Genomic DNA, 24,885 nt, shown 5'->3' with positions numbered 1-24,885 from the left:
ATGAATCAGCCATAAGAAGTGATGAAATACTGCCATTTGCGACAATATGGATGGACCATGAGATAATCATGCTAAGCGAAATAAGTTAGACAGGAAAAGTTGAAAACTACATGATATCACTTACATGTGGGATATAAACCTAAAAGCAACAAACGAACAGGACAAATAGAGAGACTCATGGGCATGCACTATAAACTAGTTGTTAACAGAGGATAAGGAGGGTAGGAGGAAAGTAGATGAGGTAAAAGGGGTCAAATATGTAGTGACAGAAAGAAATGTGTGGAATGTGAACACATAGTGTAAATATGTATATGCCTTACTGTTAAAGTATACAGCTGAAACTTATTGGAGTTCATTAACCAATGTCACCATAAAAAATAAATAAAATAAAAATGCAACTTTAACTAAAAAATAATAATAATTATAAGGAATATTATGAACAGACTTTATTCCAATAAATTTCACACCTTAGATAAAATGGGACAAAATCCTAGAAAAACTCAAATTACCAAAACTGACTCAAGAAGAAATAGTAAATCAGAATAGACTGTATCAGATAAAGATAATAAATTAGTTATTAAGTTTTCCCCAAAAGGAAAGTCCAAGTTCAGATGGTTTCACTGCTAAACTGTCAGATACTTAAGAAAAAAAATTAATACCAATCTTTTATAAATACTTTCAGAAAATAATAGTAGGAACACTTCCAAACTCATTTTATAAAGCCAATATTACTCTGATACTAAAGCCAGACAAAGACATCACAGAAAATGAAAACTACAAGCCAATATCACTTGTGAACACCAATATAAAATTTCTTACAAAATATGAGTGTATCAAATCTAGCAATATATAAAAAAGATTATACACTCTAAGTAGGTTCATCCCAGGAATGGAAGGCTGGCTTAACATCCACAAATCTATTAATGTAATAGACCATATTAGAATAAGGAACAAAAAAACACATGATTATCTCCACAGACACAAAATGAGCATTCGACAAAATCCAACATCCATTCACAGTAATTCTCACCCAAGTAAGGATAGAAGGGAACTTCCTTAACCTGATAAGTCACCTATAGTTAACATCATAATTCTGGTGAAAAACTGAATATGTTCTCTCTAAGATTAGGATAAAAGACGTAAATGTAAGCTGAAACTCTAAAGCTTCTGGAATAAAACATAAGAGAGTATGTCTTTGACCTTGGGTGACACAAGAGCAATAAAATACATTGAAAATTGGATTTCCTTCAAAATTTAAAACTATTACTCTCCAAAAGACACCATGAAGGAAATGAAGACAGACTGGAATATTTCCAAAACATCCTGATAATGGACGCATATCCAGAATATATAAGACTCTTACAGCTCAATAATAAAAAGACTAATAACCTAATTTTAAATAGACAAACGATTTGAATAAACACAAGTAAATTAGACGTACAAACAGCAAATGGGGTATGAAAAGGTGCTCTACATCATTAGATGTTAGAAAAATGCAAATTAAAACCACAATGAGATACACTACACAGCCACTAGAACTAAAATCACCAAGTTGGTAATATGAAGCTGGAACCTTCAAACATTGGACTGATGGGGATGTAAAATGATATAGTTTCTTTTTAGAAAAGCTTGGCAGTTTCTTAAAAAGTTAAACACAAAATCATATGAATCAGAAATTCCACTCCTAGGAATCTACCCAAGAGAAATGTTCACCCAAAGACTTGTATGTGTATGTTTAGAGTAGTAGGATTTATAGTAGTCTGAAACTGGAAATAATCTAAATAGTCATCAAACTGGTGAACTGATAAAATATAGCCAGATAATGGAATGCTACTCAGCAGTAAAAAAAGGAATGAGCTATTAATAAATACCATGTAGGCGAATCTCACATTAAGTGATAGAAGCTAAAGAGATATTCTATTTTTGTCTGATTCCATTTATATAAAATTCCAGAAAATGCAAACCAATCTATATAGTTGACCCTTGGACCACACAGGAGGTTAGTGGCACCAACATCCCACGCAGTTGAAAATCCACATGTAACTTTTGATTCCCCAAAATCTTTACAGTCATTCCTCAGTATCCATGGAAGATTGGTTCCAGGACACACACACCAAAATCCACAGATGCGCAAGTCCCTTATATAAAATGGCATAGAACAATGAATACAAAATCAGCCCTCCACATCTGTGGTTGGTGGAATCCATGGATGCGAAACCCGGGAATATGAGGACTGACTGTATAGTTAGTGAAAAAAATCCATATAAGTGGACCTGCACAATTCAGGGGTTGTTCAACCCATGCTGTTCAAAGGTTAACAGTAATGACAAAAAGTCAATCAGTGATTATCTTGGGAGAGGGGACAGTGATTATAAAGGGGCATGAGGAAACTTTGGTTGGGAGTATAGATATTTTCATGATCTTGACTGTGTGACGCTTTTACAAGTGTATATGAAAGTCAAAACTTATTAATTGTATACTTTAAATATGAGCAATTTGTTGTATGTTAATTATACCTAAATAAATAAAAGGAAAGAACTATGAATACATGCAACATGGATGAATCTCTCAAAAATATCTTTCTATGGGAAAGAAACCAGACACTAAAGACTATATATTATATGATTCCATTTACATGAAATTTCCAGAAAAGGCAAAATTGTAGAGCCAAAAAGCAGATCAGCGGTTGCCTAGTTCTGGGAATGAGAGTGGAGAGTGAATGCAAACAGGAACAACGGAGAGGACTGGCAGATGGAGAGATGAAAGTGTTCTAAAATTGGATTGTGATGATGACTGCACAATTTTAAAAATTTATTAAAACATATTGAACATAAAGATCAGTGAATTCTATGGTATGTAAACGATACTCAAAACTTTTTAAAATACAAGAGCTAAAAATGTTTAGCTTATTAAATTGGCGGCAGTTTTTAAAAGATAATATTAATTCAATAAATATTTGCATTCATATTGTATACTAAACATTATTGGATATTGGTGAACAGACTCAGGATCCCTGCCTTAGCAGGGAAAACAGAGGCAATTAAAGTGTCTTAACTGCTCTCTCACAGTGGAAGCACACTGCAGTAACACTTCGCTCTACGCTCACTGTGCAATAAGGCAAGCACTTTTACACAATGCTGGGAGAAGCAAATTGGCCCAACTGCCCTAGAAAGTAATTTGACAATATGATATATAGCAACAGCTTGAATTTATACTCTTTAACTACCAATTCTAATTCTAGCTATCTATTATAAATAATCAGAAATTTAGATAGAATTGTTCATCCAAACAGTTGGCATTGGCCACAGGTAATTCTAAAATAAAAAAATTCAAAGCAATACAAATGTACAATAGATTGGTTAAATGAGTCATGATATCTATGTATCATATTCTGCAGATATTTAAATTGTATGCTTGCACAAAAACCTAACATGGAAAAATCAGGTTTACAAAATTTGTGATATAATCTGAATATTAAAAATGTGTTTATATGTGTGCACAAGCTAAAAGGCTCCAAAATATTAACAGTGGTTAACTCTGGGCTTTGCAAATAATTTGTTTTATATTGTTCTATAATTTATAAGGTTAACCTAGTGAACATGTATTACTTTAATAAACAGGAAAAAGAAGTTATTCTTCTCCTTTATCTGACATAGGTAATATCTATTCACTGCAGAAGAGTTAGAAAATAGTGATAAAAATCTTCCCTAAAATCCACCAGAGACAGCCTGTCTTATCATTTAAGAATATCTTTCTAGATATTTCTATTCAGAGATAGTTTTACAAAAATGGAAATTTATACTACATATAAATTCTACTTTATCTGTCCTGCTTTAAAGGAGAGATAAAGTAGAGATGGCAGGCCTAATCATTTAGAAGTTTGTTAGTCTAAAAAGAAGAGACTAGTTGTGGCAATAGCAATTTTGAATTTTTCTAGTTGTGGCAGTGCTCAGAGAAGCTGTTAGCGTGCACAGAGGGGAGAGAGAGGAAGCGAAGGGATGCAGACAGAAGTTCAGGTGAGGGGGTCACAAGAGGAGAGGTAGGGACCAGCTGTAATGAAATTTGACCAGTGTATATGAGAGGCTTTTGTTGGACACCATTCTTCTCATGTTGTGGGAGATAAGGTCTACACAGCCCACTTGTGGGTGATGAGGTCCCAAGGGGAGAGGAGAAGGCTTACAATAGCCACAGCCTGTAGAGTGAGCACTAGAATGTCAACGAAGGAAAAGGCCTGTTTAGAGGTATTAACAGCTGACTGACAAGTTCAAAAGTACAGCCAGACCAGAATCCCAAGGCTACACCAACTAGGGCTTCATCTTAAGATGAATTACAAATAATTCAGGGTGAGTCTGTAAAACAGAATTAGCAGACTGAAATATTAGAAAGGGAAGAAGAATGGTAGTACCATGGAAATAGCAAAGGCTTAGGAGCCAGACAGATCTGGTTCTACCTACCACTCACCAGCTGGGCAGGTTATCTGACTCCTGAGGCTCAGTTTCAGAAGACACCAGCAACTATCTTCCAAGGTGGTTGTGAGACTCTTAAGATCATATATATATAAACACCTGGCACATAGTCGATACCTGATAAATAATAGCTGTTACTACTATTACTACCTGTATGGGAAGAGATGCAATATAATATCATGGTTAAGAGCACAGAATTTGATGTTACACAAACTTAATAAATTCACATCCTTGCTCTGTCATACTTGCTATGTAAATCCAGGCATCCAAGCCTCAACATCCCTTATACTACAATGAGGAGACCACCTGTCACATCAAGCTGTTTTAAAGATTAAATAAGATGATGTATAGCTTTTTATTATGCCCTTAGGCATAGTGCCTATGTAATCAGTAAATAATGGCTATTACAACTACCTATTACAACTACCATTTCTATGATCTAGCCACACTATATAATCTCTCTAAACTAGAATTTAGTCAGCTGTAGCATTAGCATTCCACTACCTACCTTGTTCCCTTCATTTCCAGAGTACAGAGTATAGCACAAACAGCAGGACTGTACGGAGAATTAGAGATAATGTATATAATGTATCTAACAATGTTTGGTATATAAATGCTGGGAAAAAATGGAGCTCTTTGTTTTTCCATCAGAACATGGGCTCCTCCAGGGCAAAAAACCTTATTTTAGTCACTCCGTAATCCCAGCACTTGGAAGACTGTTAGGGATGTAGGAGATCCTCAGCAGATGTTTACTGAGTAACATCAAAGGCAGCAATAATCCAGCAGCCACCATTACTACAAGGATAACTGCAGGAATCTAGATGACTTTACCTTCCAAAAACAACCTGAAATTCTCTATCTACTTTACCATCTAACAACAATCATAGGAGCCTTTGTGCCATGTACCTGTACCTCCTGATTCAAGGCTGGTACTTAGGTTATGCCTTTGATAAGTAATGTCATAATGACTCCAGATTTCAGTGAGGTAAAAGAGGGCCATAGGTCTCCACAGGTATGAGGCTGCAAACATTGTGATTATCACATCTAGCACCACAACATGATAACACCATTTGTATAAATTCAGCCAAGGGTAATGGTCATAGGAGAAACCAGAAAGACAGGGTACCAGTTACATAGACTTATTCAACTAAATGTATCACTTATATGAAGATAACAGGTTATGACACCAAATTTATTTATAATTAGCATTCTTATGATTTCTGCAATAGTGTAGTTAAAAACTCCACAAAAATTATGGAAAGCAAGATAAAGGGTCCTCCGTGTTACTATCTTACACTGAGATCTGCAATAATCAGAAACAAGCTTTTCTGCCAATTTGACTACTTGTGTACTTCAGATTTTTAGTTGAGTCTATTACATTATCTTAAAAATACTCTTATAAATTATATATTTCACTGTTTTACCTATAATTAAATGTAATTTAGATTAAATGTAATTCTTGTTATTCCAAGAGTCTGTATCTGATTAATAGAGAAATATAGGTTTGTTGCAGAAAAAAATGGAAAATATAGAGATTACAATCACCCTTAGTTCAGTCATCCAGAGGTAACCATTATTTAACACTCTGGCATACTACTTTTTGACAATGTTACTAGTGTTTTCGTAAACATGACTTTCAATGTTTCTCAGTGTTCTCTCAAGCAATAACTTAACCAATTCCCTATTATTGAACATTTAGTTTATTTAGAATTGTTTTCTACTGAATATTTTTTAAAGTGGCGTTTTCTTTTATATTAAATATAAACATGTAAATTACTCTTCGTAAGGGTTCTACATTTACTTCCATTGGCACTGAAAATAAGGCACTGTAGGCAAAGAAGGCCAGCCAGAAACACACCAGAGCAATCTTCCAGGAATGTAGGGACTGTCAAATCTGGAGTAAGGGTTGTGTAGAGCCCGACTGTTCTCAGTGAAGTGGGAGAATTTAGCAGAGGAGCAGGAATAATGGGACAGTAGGGGGAAGGACAAAGCATGTGTGTATTTTGGGATGTGGGATTAGGAAGAGAAGAAAGGAGAGGAATTAATATTCCAAAGCATGACTTATATTAAAAGTAGAATAATTCTGAGTCTTTTACTCTGTTCAGGAAAGAGCCTTTTTATAGACCTAAAATTAATGTTTTCATTTTTTTGTGCATTCAACAAAACAAATCAAAGCCCAATTTTAATTTATTTCCAGATATTCACTGGTACCTCCTCTATGCCAGGCACTGTGATTTGTAAGAAAAATGTATGAAACCCTGTCCCTCCCCTTCAAATTCATAATTAGAATATATTTAACCCAAATGTTTATACTATCTACATCTAAAATAAAAAGGAATAACCAGCTGATGGCTCGTAACCCTGGGGAACAGCAAGGGATCCTCAACCATCAAAAATGAAGGGAGATCAACTTTCTGAGGTGGGAAAGTGGGTGGTACATAATAGGAAACTAACAAGAATTGAAACAGAAAATTCTCTACTCATTGAATGGGTCAGCAAGGAAATTCATTGAACCAAATATCCAACTTCTCAAGCATTTTTGTTAATCCATTTTACATCAATGGCTTAGGATGCCTTTTTTTAATTTAAAATTAGAAAGGTAAAATTCACTCCTATTTCTAAAGCATTACAGACTCTAAATTAGAGAACTACTTAACATTTTATTGTATGCTTTTAGCCACCATGTGTCTTAAGTTTCCTGAGAGAAGCCTTGAATCAAATATTCTATCCCCTTACCCCTGTGAATAATCAGAATCCCCAAATCAGAATCAAACTACAACTGTCAGACAATACCCTGAAACTGCATACAAATCATTTGGCAGACCACATATATGCCAGTCATTATTTCTGCTCATTCCAGCTGTTACACTTCCATCCCAGGAATCTCCAGAATCAGCCTTAATACTTTTACCCGTAAAATTGTTCATCTGAAAGGGAAAACTTAGAGAAAGATTTCTAAAGGCATTCATATTGCTAGCAAAAATACATAAACAATTATTTTCCCTTATGCTAGCAATACTATCTTAATACTGTTAAAGAATTTGTTCTCAACTTGATACCTAGGATTTCTAGTGAAATGCTTGTGAACTCTATTAGTTCTGCCTTAATCCTTTGACCCCTTTACTCATTCAAAAATGGCCAGTTAGTCTACGACCATGCAACTCTGAACATGCCCAATCTCATCTGATCTTGGAAACTAAGTGGTGTCGGGCCTGGCTAATACTTGGATGGGAGACCACCTAGGAATACCAGGTGCCATAGGTGTTAAAAAAATAATTAATTAAAAATGGTCAGTTAAATTAATAAAGAATACCTCAAAAAATTACCTTCGAGTCCAGAATCCCATGACAAATAAACCTGGAAGAGGTCTGTAGAAGGAATCAGTTAACACTCTCCCCTGCTCAGGAATTCCTGGAGAGCAGGATAAAGATTAAGGCTCTTACAGTTCTGACTTTAGTGACTTTAAGATGACTTCTGCACCCTAAATATTTAACTGACCCCAGCTTTCCCCTACAACTTAACACATCATTTCACAAAAGCATTAGGATATCACTTTTTATTCAACAATTCATTTTGGGTCCCTAGTGCCAGGCACTATATCCTACAGCCCAAGGAAACTGGTAAGTCACAAAATGGACAATTTACAGTCCAGTGGGGAAGACAGGCAATTATATTATTATGAAGGAAACAGAGTGAACCAATAATGGAGAGGCACTTACAACTTAGGGTGCTGAGGGAAGAATTTCCTGAGGAGGTGATGCAAATCTCAAGGTTAAGAAGGAAACAGTTATGCACAAAGCAGGGAGCAAAAATATTTTCTGCAGAGGGAAAAATGTGCAATGGCTCTGAGGCAGGAAACTGTTGAGGACACACTTTTAAAGGCCAGTGTTGCTAGGGTATAGTGAGCAACAGAGGGAAATGTGGCTGGAAAGATCAACAGGGCTCAGATTATGCAGGGCCTAGGGAAGCTACTGAAAAAAGGAGTTAAACAAGGAAGTAATGTAATTCCACTTATATTGAAGATAACTGCTAGATTGGTAGAGGTGCAAGAACAGATACAGGGAGACAAATGAAGCTATTACAGACATCTAAATAAGAGATCGTGGTAGCTCAAGCACTGAGAATCTGGAACCTTTTAAATGACATCTCAGATTAAAAAATGAGCACAAGTTAAACAAAGGGAGAGCACCACAGGCCACTGAAAAATATGTAGTGGCATCAGGTCCCAAGACCATTCTGACAGTAAATAATAACCTAGTATGGCAGTAACAGAGGGTACCACACAAGAGTGAAGGGCTGGAAGACCAATTGTCAGAAAATTATTGTAGTAATCCTAGCAAGAAAGTATGGTGCCCTGAACTAAATCAGTGGTAATGGAGAGGAAAAGGCAGGACTCTATCCGTGTGGTATTGAACATGGTAGAACAGGCTATCTCAATTTGAAGAGGGGAAGTTAAGAGGAACTTGGGATAACTAGGTTTCTGGCTTGGTGTGGGCAGATTATGGTGCTATTCATTAGAATAGAGAGTATCAGGGGTGTGGAAAGAATTTCAGATTTGTATATGCTATCATACCAGAAGAGCCATATAGTAGGCAGTTGGATACATGGTAGTCTCCAGCTTAGGAAAGAGGCTGAGGCTGGACACGTACATTTAGAAGCCACAGGTGGACAACTCGTGGATAAAGCTATGAAAAAGACTGATTGCCCGGAAGTACAAAAAGAGAAGAGCTTAGTCTGAAGGGGCGGGAGTTGGAACAGTGTTTGTCAATAAAAGCACTGTTTTAGGCTTAATGATTCTGTTGTGAGGTGGTGTCTGACACACTGTAGGGTTTTTAACAACATCCTAGACTCTACCCAGTAGATGCCAGTAGAACCCATCCATTTGTGAGAAATGTCTCCAGACACTGCCGAATGTCCCCTGGGAGGGGGAATCAACCCCACTTGAGAACCACTGGGCTAAGAGGAGTCTCTAGGACACTGACAAAAGGTTCTGAATTAATGAACCAGAATCCATAAGATTCCTCCAAAATCTGTGCATAGTACTGCTCTTGGTGCCTTGAAAGTACAAAAGAAATGCAGGTAACACTCCACTATATCCAACACACAGGGCACGGAAACATCTTTACATACTAGATTCAATCAAATCCACTGCTAAAAATCAGTTCCGGCAGGAGGCTTCAGTGGGAAAAAGTATGTATTCTTTTGTAAAAATTTTCCAACGACATACACAAAAATTTTGTGACCCTGTCCCCAATACAGGATTGTCACCATGCTGCCTCCAGTATGCCCTAGCACTTCTCCATCATGAGAATACCTAACATTTTCCAAGAGTTTAATTTATATAGGGCCTCTCACCTCATCTCCACTCAGCCCTTATGAAGGGTAGTCACTGCTACCATCATTAGTTGAGGAAACTGATGCAGAGAGGTTAATACCAGGTCAGGTCGCATTAAGTGATGAAACTGAGATTGGAACCTGATTTTGAAGTCTGACTCCAAAGTCAGTGCTCTAAAGCTACATCACTTAACCACCATTCCAGATGGCCTCCATTAGGCTAAAGCTCTGGTTCAGTCTTTTTCACATTGTATTCCTAGTATTTGGCTCATACTTCGCAACAAAAGCTCACTTACTGAATGATCCTCAGTTCAGAATTAACTCTTTAACTTATTCCCAGATCTGCACTGAAGTGTTTAAGACATTAAGAGCTCACAGGTTAGGGCACCAAGGGGAAGAAAATGTTTCCACTATGACATGCAATAAGCAGTCAGTGTCTGACATTGCATTGCTAGAATTAACTTGAGATTTCTATTCCCAGAAATGGAGGCTCTACCATTAACCCTGCTTCACTCTCAATGCTATCCTCCTTACTGCTTCCTCTATTCACTGAATAGGTGCCATGCACTGGGTATACCCACCTCAGCATATTTTCCTTCACTTGCCAGCCTTAGTACATTTTTGATAAAGGTACTGTATGTCCAGAAATTTCTGCACAGGTGTTGTGCAAAGGGTAACAAGGCTAAGCCAGTGATGCCAAATACTATGACAGACATTGCTAATTAATCATGTACATTTTTTCTGGGCACAGATGTAGCCTTAGAATATTTAGTACTTCAAGCAGCCACCATTCTCACGATATAAAATATTTTGTCATCCCTGTCTAAAGCTACCTTCAGGGGTAGCCTGGACAATATGAAACTCAAAGAATAACAGTAACCTCTAACGGGGAGAGGGAACATGCTGTGGAATTCTGCAAAGAATGGAAGGAAATCCATGAATGGGTTTTAGTCTGCTCTATGTATACACTTTCACATCCTAAATATACTTCTTGGAAGCCATGGAAACTATAAAACAATTTTGAGATTTGAGATCAAGTTCCTCACTCTGCATGGAAGCCACTTCAATGAAAGCATTCATCTAAAGCTCATACTTTATGGACCTCAGACCTCCTTAACCTAGCATCATTCATCTTCTCATTCCTCCAAGGCCCATAGAAAAACCTTGATACAGCACATTTTTAACAAATTCTAACATGAACTTGGGTTTTAAGGAACAGGGAAAAGAATGCTTTTTATTCCACAGTATTGTCTCCTCCAGGGTGGCTCAGTTGTTTGTAATTTGTCATTTAGCAACTGAAGGTACTTTTACAAGCTGGTCTTCAGTCTCTAGTTTGCCATATTGACTTCTACCCAAACATTATTTTTTAAATCGGTAACTCACTTTTTTTTTCCAGCACTTTTGAAGATTATGAAACTGAGGAACCTGCCTCTCCCTCTGAACTTGGAAACAAAGGTAATAAAATAGTAACCTCAAGCCTTGCAGAGAAATGTGGAAAGCTTCAGTCAGTGGATGAAGAATAATCGTCAATGTCTACATATTGAAAGATATTTAAAAAAATTTTTTTTCTTGTGAAGAGATGCTCTAGTTTGCATACTGCTTTTAAAGGCTTTGATTTCTGCAAGTGTGTATATGCACTAGGAACTTTAAGACATTTTTAAGCAACAAGTCTGGATATACATACTCAATTTGGGAGATTCTTCCAATTTGCCTCAAACCTCTTACAGAGCTTTTCCTCAGAAGCAAATATAATGTTCAACTTCCAAAGTCTGTGAACCAGCACTCTTCACCCCTGAATGTACCAAGGCTCTCTTGGAGAAAGTACCAAGCACACAGTTCTCTGCACAAAAGCAGGAGCTGCCTCTGTTGTCCAGCATCCCTGAGGCCCCTCAGGGTTCCCATGGAACCCAGAAGAAACCTTCACTTGCAGAAAACAAATCAAAAATTCTGGAACTTGTAAAAGCATTAAGGGCCTCCAGAACTGAATTAGCCCTGGTAATAAAAGCACTGCCAAAACATCTCAGAGACTTCTTTTAATTATGTGTGTACTGCAGTTCAAAGATCTTGAACTTACTTGGTTTAATGTATTACTTCACAATGACCTGCCAAACTGCTAGTCACTTTACATCCTCAGGTATCATAACCACTGGGCCTTCCAATCTTGTTGGCAAACTCTGAATAATCTCCTCCCCATCCTGACCATGGATCTTATATAAAACCTAAAGAAAAAACTTCTTAAATGAAGACAAATATAGAATTTGACTCATACTTGAAAAAAAAGTTTCCTTTAACTCATCTAATATTTGTAGAGAATTACTGATTTATTCTCTACTAGACATATTTATCACTTGATATTAGTCTAGGCCAACAGTAAAGGCTTCAATCTAAACATTTTTCTTTCACATTGAAAAGAAACTATTCCAAATATTCTATCCACCTCAATATTAATCACAAAAATTGAAGAAACCAGTGATGCTACCCATAAAAGAAAGCTATTTCATGTTTACTGTAGTCACGGATATGTTCATTACAGAATTCTACATTTCAGCATGTCACAATGCAGCCAAATCCTGCAATATCCTTAAAGATAAAAATTGAAGATAAACTATAAAAAGGATGGAAATTTCTGATAGTGTAAGAAACTGTTTAGTATCTATCTCTGTCAAAGTCATCAACTTTTCCCCCTGGATTTTTTAACCCCAAGTCCTGAATGTCAGCATAGCTTTCCTTCCGACCCCATCTTGGTCCCCCATGCTGGTGTGAAGGCCAAAAAATGAAATAATCAAACCTCAGAGCTGTGGTAAGCAAAAAGTGGAGAACAGAACTTAAACAGGTACAGTAATAGTTATAATCTTTGTCAATATCCTTCCAGTTTCCTGTTATTTTACCTTCATAATCAGAACTGATCTTCCATTTAACTGTTAGAGAAAATAACTATTAAAACAGTATCTAATAGTTCACAAAGAAAAACTAAAAGCTTAAAAGTGACATTTTTAGGAAACACTACATGCAATAACCTGAACATACTGGTAAATTATTAGGATTAAAAGTATTTATGTAATACATGAAATTTACCATTTATCCCATTCAACCTTTACCATGGAAAAGCAATTAACTTTTTCAGATTAAAAAAAATACTAAAAAGGAATACCTTTTTTAGAAGCCAGATATGGTTTAAAGGTTTTATTATCCACAATGATTTAAACTATTTCAAAGACTCAGCAAAAAGTAAAAATTGCTTTCTGATAAACGTTTGATTTTTTTTTTTTTTTGACTATTTGGCTTTACCTTTTTACCTTGTTTTTCCTTACTAAAGTCTTTTTGCTTTCACTTTGGTCAATATTTGGTTTCAAAAGTCAGTAATTATTATAAAACTACCATTATCATTCAAGATAAGGCTATTTTAATTTAGGTTACCCCAAGTATCACATTTTCAGACATAAGAATGTGTTTCACTGTACTCCCTTCTAAACAGTTGAATGCAAGAAATGTAAATTCTGAGGAACTAAGATAGTATATATTTGACTTTATGGTAAAAATCATGCTGAATATAATCATTACTGCCCAACTGGAAATTTCAAGTTGTTACAATACCGAGGCTCCTTGATAAAAGTTGAGGATTATCATGATCTTAATGCTAGTCAATTAAAAATGAGTTTTATAGCATATTAATTGCCAAGGTAATTGAACTAATAAAATTCTTTGTATTTTCCCTGCATCTTATCTATGTCAATGTGTACTGTTCAAAGTGTTTAAAAAACTCTAGATTGATCAAATGAGATAAGTAATTTGCTCAACTTTTGGTAATGTTAAGATGTGTTTGGATGGAGAAGCCTGCATGATTTAACTTTTTTGTTTTTCCCTTTTTGCAAAACTAAATAAAGACAAGTTGTCAAATATGAATCACGTTCACTAAGATTATGACTACACGCTTTTGGTTTTAATCACACTTAAAACTCATTTTTATATTTGGAAGAGTAACAGTGTACACAAGCATGAGTTTCAAAGAGAATAACTCTTTGAACCCCTGGGAAAACTATAAAGAAATATCTGTAAGGATAACACCTCATACTGGTTGATTTCCTCTGGGGACTTTTGTCAGGGAGGAAGACCAGAGTTTGAGAATGAGGGATTCACTGAGATCAAAAGGAACTTTAGCCTTAAATGTATTATTTTAAAACTATTTAATTGTTATTTGGGTACCTAAAAACATAATTTTTTAAAAGGGAGAGAGAAAAGTTAAAATACTATCCAAGTATTAGATTCCGATACTATACTTTGAACTTAGTATTTTCTAAAGAATTTTATGTTACCTATAAGATGGGAAAAGAAATTTTACTTTCCATATGTTAGAAAACTTACTTTTCTCCCACAAGGTCACCACAGAGTTGTTTTAAGAAAACTAAGAACACAGTGAAATAAAAGGAATTTTTTATCCTAGGACCGAATTACGCCTCTGCATGGAAATGTATACTTAATGTAACTTAAAAGAAAAAACTTGTCAGCTCTAAAATTCTATAACCTAAGATGAAAAGATCATTTGATCATTTATGTTAATAACAAAGACTCGAACAAGTGAAGATACATTAAATGCTGTTATTGTTTTGGTGATTTCAAATCCTGATAAAGTAAATCCAGTTACTTCAGTAATAATTTCTTAATCATCCCCAGTTAGCCATTGGTCAGCCTTCCTAAATCATTCATGGTATAAAGAAAAACAATGTAGAAATCAAGGCACTGTAACTACTCTTCCCCAAATGTATATAATATAGGCCATTCAGAACATGCTAACCCAGACCCCCTCAGTATTCTACAACATAGAATTAGAAAACTAACATTTATTGATAGATTTAAGGTGTAATACAGGTTTCCAAAAAGGTGGCAGTGAGAATACCAGCATAAAAAAGAGAAACTTGTACTAAAAACAACCTGAATTTATCATTGGCAATATTACATAACAATCAAGGCCCTCACATACTAATGATTTCCACTTTGTCTATATTGCCAACCTCCCATGCATCAAAAAAAACACAAAACTAAGATTATCAAACTTGGGAAGCAATAAAGTACTCTGATTTATAAGATCATAATATTAGGAAAGTTTGGGAGATTTGCAAAATATATCCTAATCATCCATGTGTACAATCTCATTTCTAGTCATTTTGCAGTGATAATTAGTGAATAAAGAACAGATTTACAAGTTTATATAGCAGGGCATCTGGGTTCAACACAAAACTGTTACAAACTTTAGGCAAATACATGTTTCATGAGACACTGCTAACACTTAGAAGAATTAAAAATAAAATTCCAAAACTTGGAAAGCAAATAAAGACAAGACAACTAAGAAGCATTTTCCACCATTTACTCTTGTTATCAAAAATAGTTCAACTCTTCTTGCAAAACAAAACAAAATAGTACATACTGGACACATACATCACATTTTTCTTCCTATGGCTTCAGCCCACCCCCACCCCACCAAAAGAGACCAGGAAAAAAAAAAAAAAAAAAAAAAGCCCAACAACAACAAAAACTCTACCTGACCACATTCACAGAAAATGACACCAGGATACACTACAAAACAGAAGGAGGTGTCATCTGCTCTGTGTCCAAAGGTTTCTTCTCCACGTCTTGTACTAGGTGAGTAACCATCATTGAACATGCTGTGTGCCAAATCAAAACATAACTTCAACATATATCAGATCTCATGTGAGATGGTGAACGTTTAAGGAGAAATTGGAAATTTTCCAGCAGTATTTTTCTTTAAATAAGCACTGCCAAAGCAGCAACTCTTCTAAATCATAAAGTCATTTCTTTACAACCTAGTCAGTCCTTGTTTAATTTGCGCTGTGCTCTTTTAAGCAACTGACTAGATTTCCCTTCAACAGAATGTTTGTGACTCACTTGTCTTCCCCATAAAAATTAAAGGGAAGAAGTGTATTTAAACTGAAACATAGTTTGTGCTTTACATGCAAAAGGGCATTCTAAAGAAAATCCTAGATTCAAACCTACCTAAATGCACAGGCTTCATAAAAAGGCATTTTTATTAGGCCTCTACAAAGAAGGCTTCATAACAAATAGCACCCTAAAAAAAAAAAAAAAAAAATTAAAATAAAGTCTGTAGCAGACTATTAGAGGAAACAAAAAAAAAATTAAAAAAGTGGCCAATAGCAATAAGTATAATGCATAAATCTGGATATGTTTTGGGGCATTATTCCAAAATTATTTTAAATACATCCCAATTTCTAAATAAAACTTGTATAATTTTTTAAAAATTGTCACACCCTATCGTCTAAATTCAATTACCTTCAGAATAAAACTGCTCTTCTCCACTTCATTTATCTAATTAGAACATTGCTCATAGTGAAGAAAGGGTTAAGATTTTTTTTTCTCTAGAAATGAGTCAGACAACTAAAAAATAGGCTCAACTCCCAAGAATTTTGTAGCATAAACAGCTAAACATCTGCAGTCTGACAGAATTTCAGTTTGTTCACTTTTTAAAGGCAGATTTCTTCAACATTCTAATGAGGGGCAAATTTTCTTTCATAATACTGCTGATTTAAGAACTGCTACATACACCAGTAGCCAATTTTCATGATCAGAAATGGTATGTCAGCACAAAGGTTGAGCTGGACACATCAGCTTTTCAACAGGAAAACATCAATGGCACCTGAAAGCTGCACTGAGTCTCCTGAACAGACTAATGGCTACTTTTTCACAAAAACTTAGCACAATCTTTATGGACTGACTAGATACCACTTCCTTACATTTAATCATAAACTTTGATTATGCACAAAGCATGACCATAAACAATGAGGTTAATGTTATTTTCCTTGCCAAAGTTCGTTTTGTATAAATCAGTTGCATCAGAATTTGTTCTCAAAACTATGAGGTTCTGTAAGAACTAAGGACATATAGTTGTAGGGTTACTCCTCCATTATCTGCAAACTATTTCCCCGACACTAACACATATAACTTAGCAATGAAAACACTTGATACAAGTGATCTATATGCAGGAGCTCCGGCAAGTTAAACCAACAAACCCATAGCTGCCTTAAACTGTAGCTATTTCCCTACCAGAGGTAGGTTTAAAGACCCACTGATTTAACAGTCGAATCTCATGTCTATAGCTTCATCCAAACTTTTATCATCATGTGTACTGGCAGCTAAAAACGTTGTTACTGGGGACCCTGTGACATTAATTACACTGGTGCTGGTACTGGCATTGCGCACAGCAATGCTAGTCACATTAATGCCCAAAGTGAGCCTGGTCTGCTCCAAGGCCTTTTCTGGCACAGCAAATGCCTCCAGCTTCTTCTCCCCATTGGCCATATAGGAGTTTTGGCAGCCACGACATATACAATCTAAGCAGGCTTTGCGGTTAGAGTAGCAAGGGCAGCGTTGGCCGCGGCATGTAAGAACACTTGGATTTTGAGTAGCACGCCCACATTTACAACCTTTCTTTTCCTGGGGTTTTTTATACACAGTCTTGGTAGGACTTCCTGGCATAAAATGATGACTAGGAATTTTTTCCTTTACTGTTTTGTCTTTTTTAAGAATACCTGGCTTGGTTTTAGAATGAGATTTCTTGGATCCATGTTCATGACTCTTTTTCATGCTCTTAGTAGATAAAAGTACAGTTTTGCTGATTTTCGGCGTTGTGCCTCCATTGGGAACAGTTGCTATAGGTTGAAGAGATATTTTGCTCTCCCGTTTCACTGTCACAGGAGCAGATGCCCCCAATGTTGGGCCTCGGATAATGGTAGAAATTGGAAGTGGTTGAACTTTCTCACTGTCGCTTTCTGATCTGGATCGTTTTCTGTTCAATTTTGCTACCTTCGGAGTTGCTGCTGTACATGATAACCCATGAAGTGCAGGACTGGTGGACATAAAAACATTATGGCTAAGAGACTGGGAAGAAAGCTGCAGAAAAGGTCCGTTGGATACAGTGGCTTCCAAGTTGGGCTGTAAATTAGGACAACAAACCTCTGTATTTGAAACAGTTTCTAAGCTTCGGAGTACTTCCTCAACACTCAGTAACAGAGAGTCACCAGGTTTTATATCTTCACTGAAACTGCAGATATCAATGCCTGTGGAGCATAAGTCAGTGGCTACCGGGTCACAGACAGGTGGCAAGCTGTCAGACAGATCTTCAGTTTTTATGTCAACAGTGTTACATACATCAATCGTATTTGAATGTTCAGGTGAAGGAATATTTATACCAAATCTATCTATTGAAAGCCCATTATAAGTAGGCAAACCATTAATAACAGAACTGCCAATAGCAATGCTGAGGGTGCTTTCAGATATTGGAGATAAACTAGCTTGAGGATCAGTTGTAGGTTCTGAGGTTGAAGGTAAAGGGGAATGTGTCAAACACAAAGTAAAGGATGAATCTGAGGGCTTTTCTGTCTCCTCACAAAAAAATGATCCGTCATTAAGCAGAGCCAAAATGTCAGAAGAACAGTCGACTGCTTCTATTATATCCCGTGCCAATGTAGTCTGTGTTATATATTCGCAGAGTTTTTTGTAGCAGTTCACTAGGATGCTTAACTGCTTGTTTTCCTCAAACTGCTCATAGTCTTTGCACCAGCTACATGAAGGTTTCATCATCATTTTCTTGCCTTTACAAGTTTTGCAGACATAATGTTGGCAGGTGGAGTTGGTGGGTGCAATAGGATCTTGTAGCAAATGTCCTAAGAGGGAAAAAGAAGGAAAAAGTAAGATTTTAATAACATAAATTTACAATTTCATATACTGAAGATGAGATTTTAAGTAATCTATTAAAACTGAGGTGGGTTAAACTCACCAGACGAGGTGAAAAAATATGTATCTTACAGGAAATAGAAAAATAGCTCACTTCACTTTCATGCCATATTCCACATTTCTTTATTTCAAACCAGAATCTTTGTCAATTGTTTTTCTCCTTCAAACAGTATGTTCTGGCCCACTTTCCTACACTTCCTCCAGAGTATAAAGAGGTGAAGCTCAGTCGCCAAAAGCACAAAGTAGGCTTAAAACCCTTAGGACCCTCAACCTAAGGAAACATGGTAATGCTACAACATTAATCTTATTATTTTGTGTTACACACTGGGAAAATATGAGCAAGACTTAGTCCCTATCTTCATTAAACATAGTTTGATGTCATTAATCAATTAGTACAAAGGAATCTTCGCAGAAAAAAGATATTATTTTCAAACCATTATCACATAAATAACTAATCACAAACTAAAAGAAAATCAAAATGTAGTTATGATAAAAAAAAAATGATGTCTATTTACTAAAAGGAAGAAGGGAGTAGTACTAAACTCAAATTCTCCTGGAGAATATCAAACATATTTCCCATTGTATATGGCAATGGGAAATATGTTTAAATGTATTAAAAGGGAGGGAAAAGGCATAATATTTGGCTCAAATTCTCTGACAGAATACAAAACAACCATGGTCATAGAACACAAATAGCCTAAGGACAGCAATATAATATAAAGGTGAAAGTGACCCCCTAACTTGGTATCACTCCCAAATTATAAATGACCTATACATAAGAACCAGGAAGGAAGAAATAACCAGATCAGTGCCTATCTCCACCTTTACCCCCCAAGAAGTAACTGCTCCTTTGTTCCCAGTTCAGGACAAATGGTTAGTAATTAACTCAAAAGCAGCACCTATTTTCTCATACACATCACATAATTTAAAACTCAGCAATGGGAGAGGAAAGTAGTTCCAGCTATAGTCAAGTGAAATTAGCAAACCCCTTCCTTAGAAGCAACTATAAACCTGAAAATTTTTAACAACAAAACAAGGTCATTTTCATAACCAAAACCGAAACTACCTGAAAAGCATTTATATTTGAAACACTGCTGAGTTTCAAATAAGAACAGTAGGAATCTGTGATGTTCAGGTCTGGAGCTGCCCAATTCTCTACAACCCAGCTCCATCAGTGTTAACCTATAAGGACCTTAAGCAGCTATTAGAAGAAGGTTCATTAGGGCTGAACAAGTGATGAATAAACCCAGAGGCATTATCACTGGAAGTGACTTCTCAGAGGCTGGCCAGTGGGGAGGGCAACAGCTCAGCTCTTACTAGTCTGAGGTTGCACAAGCCTAGGTTAGACAAAGGCCTCGAACACAATGGCAGTTTCCCCTAAGTTGATCTATAAATTTAATATAATCCTTATGAGAATCCCAGGCAACTTTTTTGTTTTTAAAGAAACTGACAGACTGATTCTAAAATTAGATAAAAATCACAGAGCAACTAGGATAGCCAAAACAATTCTGAAAAAGAATTTAAAAAGTTGGAGGGCTTACACTACCAAATTTCAAAATCTTCTATAAAGCCAGTCATCAAGATAGTGTGGTAATGGCAAAAGGATAAGCACATAAATCAATGAAACAGAACAGCGAGTCCATAAAGAAATTCTTAGATGTCTGGTCAACTGATCTGTGTGACAAGGGTAATCAGATAATTCAATAGGGTAAAGAGAGTATTGCAATACATCGTGTGGGGCAATTTGATATCCAAAGGCAAAAACAAAAAAAGTCCGTTAAGTCCTTGCCTCACAACATACACAAATATTAACTCGAAATGGATCAAAGACACTTAAATATAAAAGCTAAAATTCTAGAAGAAAACTCAGAAGAAAATCATGACATTGGGTTGGGCAAAGTGTTAGATGTGACATCAAATACACTATCCATGACAGAGGAAAAAAACTGTAAAATCAATTTCCACAAAACTTAAAACTTGCACTTCAAAAGATGCCATTAAGAAAATGAAAGGACAATTCAAAGACTGGAGGAAAACATATGCAAATTATATATCTGATAAAGGACTTCTAACATAATTTTTAAAATTTTCCTACAAAACAACCCCATTTAAAAAGTGGGCAAAAGATATGAATAAACATCTCACCCAAGAAAATATACAAATGTCTAACAAGGACATGAAAATATGCTCAATATCATGTTATTAAAGAACGTAAAACCAATAGCATACTGCTATATACCTATTAAAATGGATAAATTCAAAATGACACAATACCAAGAGTTGGCAAAGATGTAGAGAAAATGGAACCTTTCTATATTATCTGTGTGAAATGTAAAAGGAGAAATCATATTGTAAAACAGGTGAGTCTACGGCCGTGCACCCTGAACGTGCCCAATCTCATCTGATCTCAGAAGCTAAGCCAGGGTTAGGCCTGGTTAGTACCTGGATGGAAGACCATCTAGGAATACCAGATGCTGTAGGATTTAAATAAATAAATAGATAGATAGATAGATAGATAGATAGATAGATAGATAGATAGATAGATAGATAGAGATAGATAAATAAAACAGGTGGTAGTTTTTTAAAAAGTTAAACATACATTTACCATACAAACTAGCAATTCTACTCCTAAGAACCTCCTCAAAGAGAAATGAAAATATATTTCCATATAAAAAGATGTGTATGAATATGCACAGAATTATTCATAATAGACAAAAACTGCAAACTATCCAAATGTCCATCAACCAGTGGGTAAACAAAATGTATATTCATACAACAGTATACTGTTCAGCAATTAAAAAAACTACATGCCATAACGTGAACTTCAAAAACATGCTAAATGAAAGAAGCCATATGCAAAGTATATAATGTATTACCCCATTATATAAAATGTCTAGAAATGACAGAAAAGCAGAAATAGTGGTTGCCTAAGGCTGTGAGTGGGACAGGGGCTAACTGTAAATGGGCACAATGGTACTCTTTTGGGGGCGATGAAAATGTTCTATCTTACTGTGGCAATGACTGCATGACTCCACAATTTTTTTTTTTAAAAGGCCCCAGTAGTTATGAAGTCCAACCATCTACCCAATGCAGGAATCCTTTAGAGCAGCGGTTCCCAACTTTTCTGGCACCAGGGACCACTATGAGAATCTCATGCCTGATGATCTGAGATGGAGTTGAGGCGGTGATGCTAGCACTGGGGAGAGGCTGCAGATACAGATGAAGCTTCACTCACTTGCCTGCTGCTCACCTCTGTGCAGTCTGGTTCCTAACAGGCAACCAACCAGGTACTGGTCTGCGGCGGGGGGAAGCGGTGTCTTAGAGTACCCTTGACTTAATCCAAGGAAAGGCACAGGGGTTATATATGGATGCACTTAAAAAAATAAGTATGTTATCTTTTGGGAAGGAGAGACTGAACAAAGTGAAGTGAACAGGGACAGGATTAGACTATTCTGCGTTTTATCCTGTTTTGTAGCTTTTAACTTTCATACCATGTAAATAGTTTACATAATTATATAACAAAACTAAAATATTAAAGGAAAATCTTCCAAAGTCAAAATGAAATTGTAATTTTATATTAAACTGATGGCATAATCAGAAATTAACTACTTTAAATAACTTTATAACACAATATTGACTCAAATCTTTGCATCTTCTTTCTATATTTTGTTATGAGTAACCACATTGTTGGTGGTTGTGCTGACAGTTACAGAGTAAATGTTAATGTCCCTAGAATCTAGATTTTTTTTTTAGTAGGAGGTAAAAAGTCATGACGGAAAAAGTTAAGTTAAAAAATTCTAAATTTCAATTGGATTTATGAGTAGGAACTACTGTTTTCATCTTCATATTTTCTAGCACTATACACTGAAAAGGCCTGGAAGCAAGGGACCACCCAATCCAATAGCAACTCAGATAATGTGAAAAACAATTTCCTGTTCAAAGAAATCAGGGTTTCTTGAACAAATGGCTGATTCCAGATCTGTGACATAAATCAGACAGGATGAGTTTTGATTACCCTGTTATGCCAGCAAGCAAGGAAACTGTAAAGGATCAAGACAGTATTAAAGGGACTCCGGAACAAACCTGAAGAGGTTCCCACTGGCCAAAGATGAGAAAATCTTAGCATGCATAAATGCGATGGAATGAAACATATCTAAAATGTTCAAATTTCTGAATTTTTTTTTTTTTTAAAGGAAATCAGTTTCAGGATGCCAGTGAACCAGGTCATTAGTTTGAAAACTGATAAAGAGCAAGAATCAAGTATTTATTCTGATTTAACTATATATGAATTATAAGACCAAATAACCAAATCATGGAGAAGTTTCTCTTTATAAGAACAATGCAGCAAACAAATGAAGAATTACATAATTTGAATATCATCATTTTATAACCCCTAATGAGTTGCTAACTGCACAAGCGAAGTGATAAGGATTACCTCTTCTTGCTTTCATTATATCACAGATCTTTTTAACAGTCATCAAAACCACCACTGAACTACCCAACCAACCACCTTAAAGAACATATATACTACATATCTTTTGCATTCTTCTATGAGTTATTAGTATACTTAATATTGAGAAAATAAGCCAGAAAAAAACAAAAAAACTATTACTTATTGATTCATAACTCTACTACCAGAGTTAAGAACTTTCATCACCTGGCCTCATATTACCTACTGAATTGCCCAACCATTGCCCAACACAAATATTTAAAACATTTTATTAAAGATGCCTATAGGCAAACTTTTTGATGCACTTAGCTAACCATGATAATCCTCAAAAGTTTCCCAGAGAATTCTCTTTACATCTCATAACAAAGGCAGCTCCAGTGGTGGTGATACGAGGAACAAAGGAAAAGGTTCAGATACTTCTTAGGAGTTAGGTAAGTATTAGCCATACACCTACTGTATGTTCCTAAGAAAACTCCTCTCCCCAACAAATTAAGAAATATCAGATAACACTTTTAACAGTATAAAAAAAAATCGTATCCTAAAAAATGAAATAGGCAATTTGAGTTAACAGGAAATGTGTCACTCACTGGTAGACTGTACTATAAAAACTGGGGAATGTTTGGAGAGACGTTTAATCTATCTAAGCTTAGATCGTGTTCCATATAGTTTCACACTCAAGTACAAAAAAAGATTTGCTCAAAATACACATCTTTAAACTTTAAAGATTTATAGTTCATGACAAGAAAATCTCTAACTGCATTGCCTTTAATCCTTAATCTGCAATATATCACAAGAATTACCTCTCTTTACAAAATAAAAGTTCTTATAACTAAATTTGATACTGTGTGCCCTGTTTAAACAATATTAAATGCTGTACTGTCCCTAAATACTAAATATTAATTTTTACTCCATCTTTAAAAAGTTACCAATTCCTTACTTATTCTCTCCTTAACCTTTTCCATCTCTAAATTAGCCAATTATAATTTGAGACTACAATTTAGATAATCATGATGGTAATTCTGGGAATTTTTCTGGGAATACATAACTGTTGATAATTAATTTAATAAGATACTTAAATCTCTTAATGCTCTTAATTTTGTGAAACTTTTTATTATGGAAATTTTCAAACAGACAAAAATCAGAAAATAGTATAATTAACCTCCATATACCTATCACCTAGATTCAGTAATTATCAAGATTATGTCACATCTACTTCATCTATCCCATCTCTTATTAATATTTCAAAACAAATCCCAGACATCAATTCACCTTTATTCACATCAGCAGAAATCACTACAAAGTACATTTTCTTATGTAACCATGATGTCATTATCACACCTAACAAAATCAACAATTTAAATAATTTTTAAACCAAATTTAGATTAACCTGAGAAAAAACTGTTATACCTTAGAAAAGGGCTTTAATTCAGCCACTAAAAGAACATTTTGTAAGGTATACTTTTCTCAATAAACATGCTTTTTAACCACAAAACTTTCCTTTATTAAATAATTTAACATAGATCATTCATATCATTACTTTACCCTATTAATATACCAAAGCTAATATTTGGATTGGCTGCCATGCACTTTATCCCTACCCCTGACAAGAATCACTGTCAGTATCAAGATTTACACAGCAGCCTAAGTTTGAGAGACTCAGAGCACCAAAATAAACAAATTGTAACTAGGTCTCAAATCAGTTTGCCCCCCTTTCTCCATACAAGGGAGAGGCAGCACTCCTCCTTAGCATAAGCAAACAAGGACACATTATTCTTTTGTTGGTAAATTCTTTTAAATACATAACTGATCCCTATTTTGAACAAAGTGATTGATAATTCATTCACTCCAAAATACCACTGGTAAAGGTATTTT

General features: G+C 35.5%; 2 protein-coding genes and 1 pseudogene across 4 annotated transcripts in view; 2 read left to right on the top strand and 1 right to left on the bottom strand.

Moving 5' to 3' along the window:
• Positions 1–13,718, top strand: part of PPP2R3A (protein phosphatase 2 regulatory subunit B''alpha) — a 153,369-nt gene extending 139,651 nt beyond the window's left edge. For all 3 annotated transcript variants that reach the window (XM_025043596.1, XM_006907221.3, XM_025043595.1), the window contains one exon: positions 11,197–13,718. In XM_025043596.1, coding sequence (XP_024899364.1) covers positions 11,197–11,323 — 127 coding nt within the window. In that variant the 3' untranslated portion in view covers positions 11,324–13,718. The remainder of the gene's footprint in view (positions 1–11,196) is intronic.
• On the top strand, positions 7,612–7,730 carry LOC112476005 (annotated as a pseudogene).
• Positions 13,719–14,618: 900 nt separating the features above from the next.
• MSL2 (MSL complex subunit 2) overlaps positions 14,619–24,885 on the bottom strand; it is a 29,144-nt gene continuing 18,877 nt past the window's right edge. Inside the window, exon 2 of the mRNA XM_006907220.3 lies at positions 14,619–18,493. Coding sequence (XP_006907282.1) covers positions 16,902–18,493 — 1,592 coding nt within the window. The 3' untranslated portion in view covers positions 14,619–16,901. The remainder of the gene's footprint in view (positions 18,494–24,885) is intronic.

Source organism: Pteropus alecto, unplaced genomic scaffold (genome assembly GCF_000325575.1).
Source record: "Pteropus alecto unplaced genomic scaffold, ASM32557v1 scaffold92, whole genome shotgun sequence".
Taxonomy (NCBI): domain Eukaryota; kingdom Metazoa; phylum Chordata; class Mammalia; order Chiroptera; family Pteropodidae; genus Pteropus; species Pteropus alecto.
Note: the sequence above shows the minus strand (reverse complement) of the source record. Positions and strands in the feature narration are given on the sequence as shown.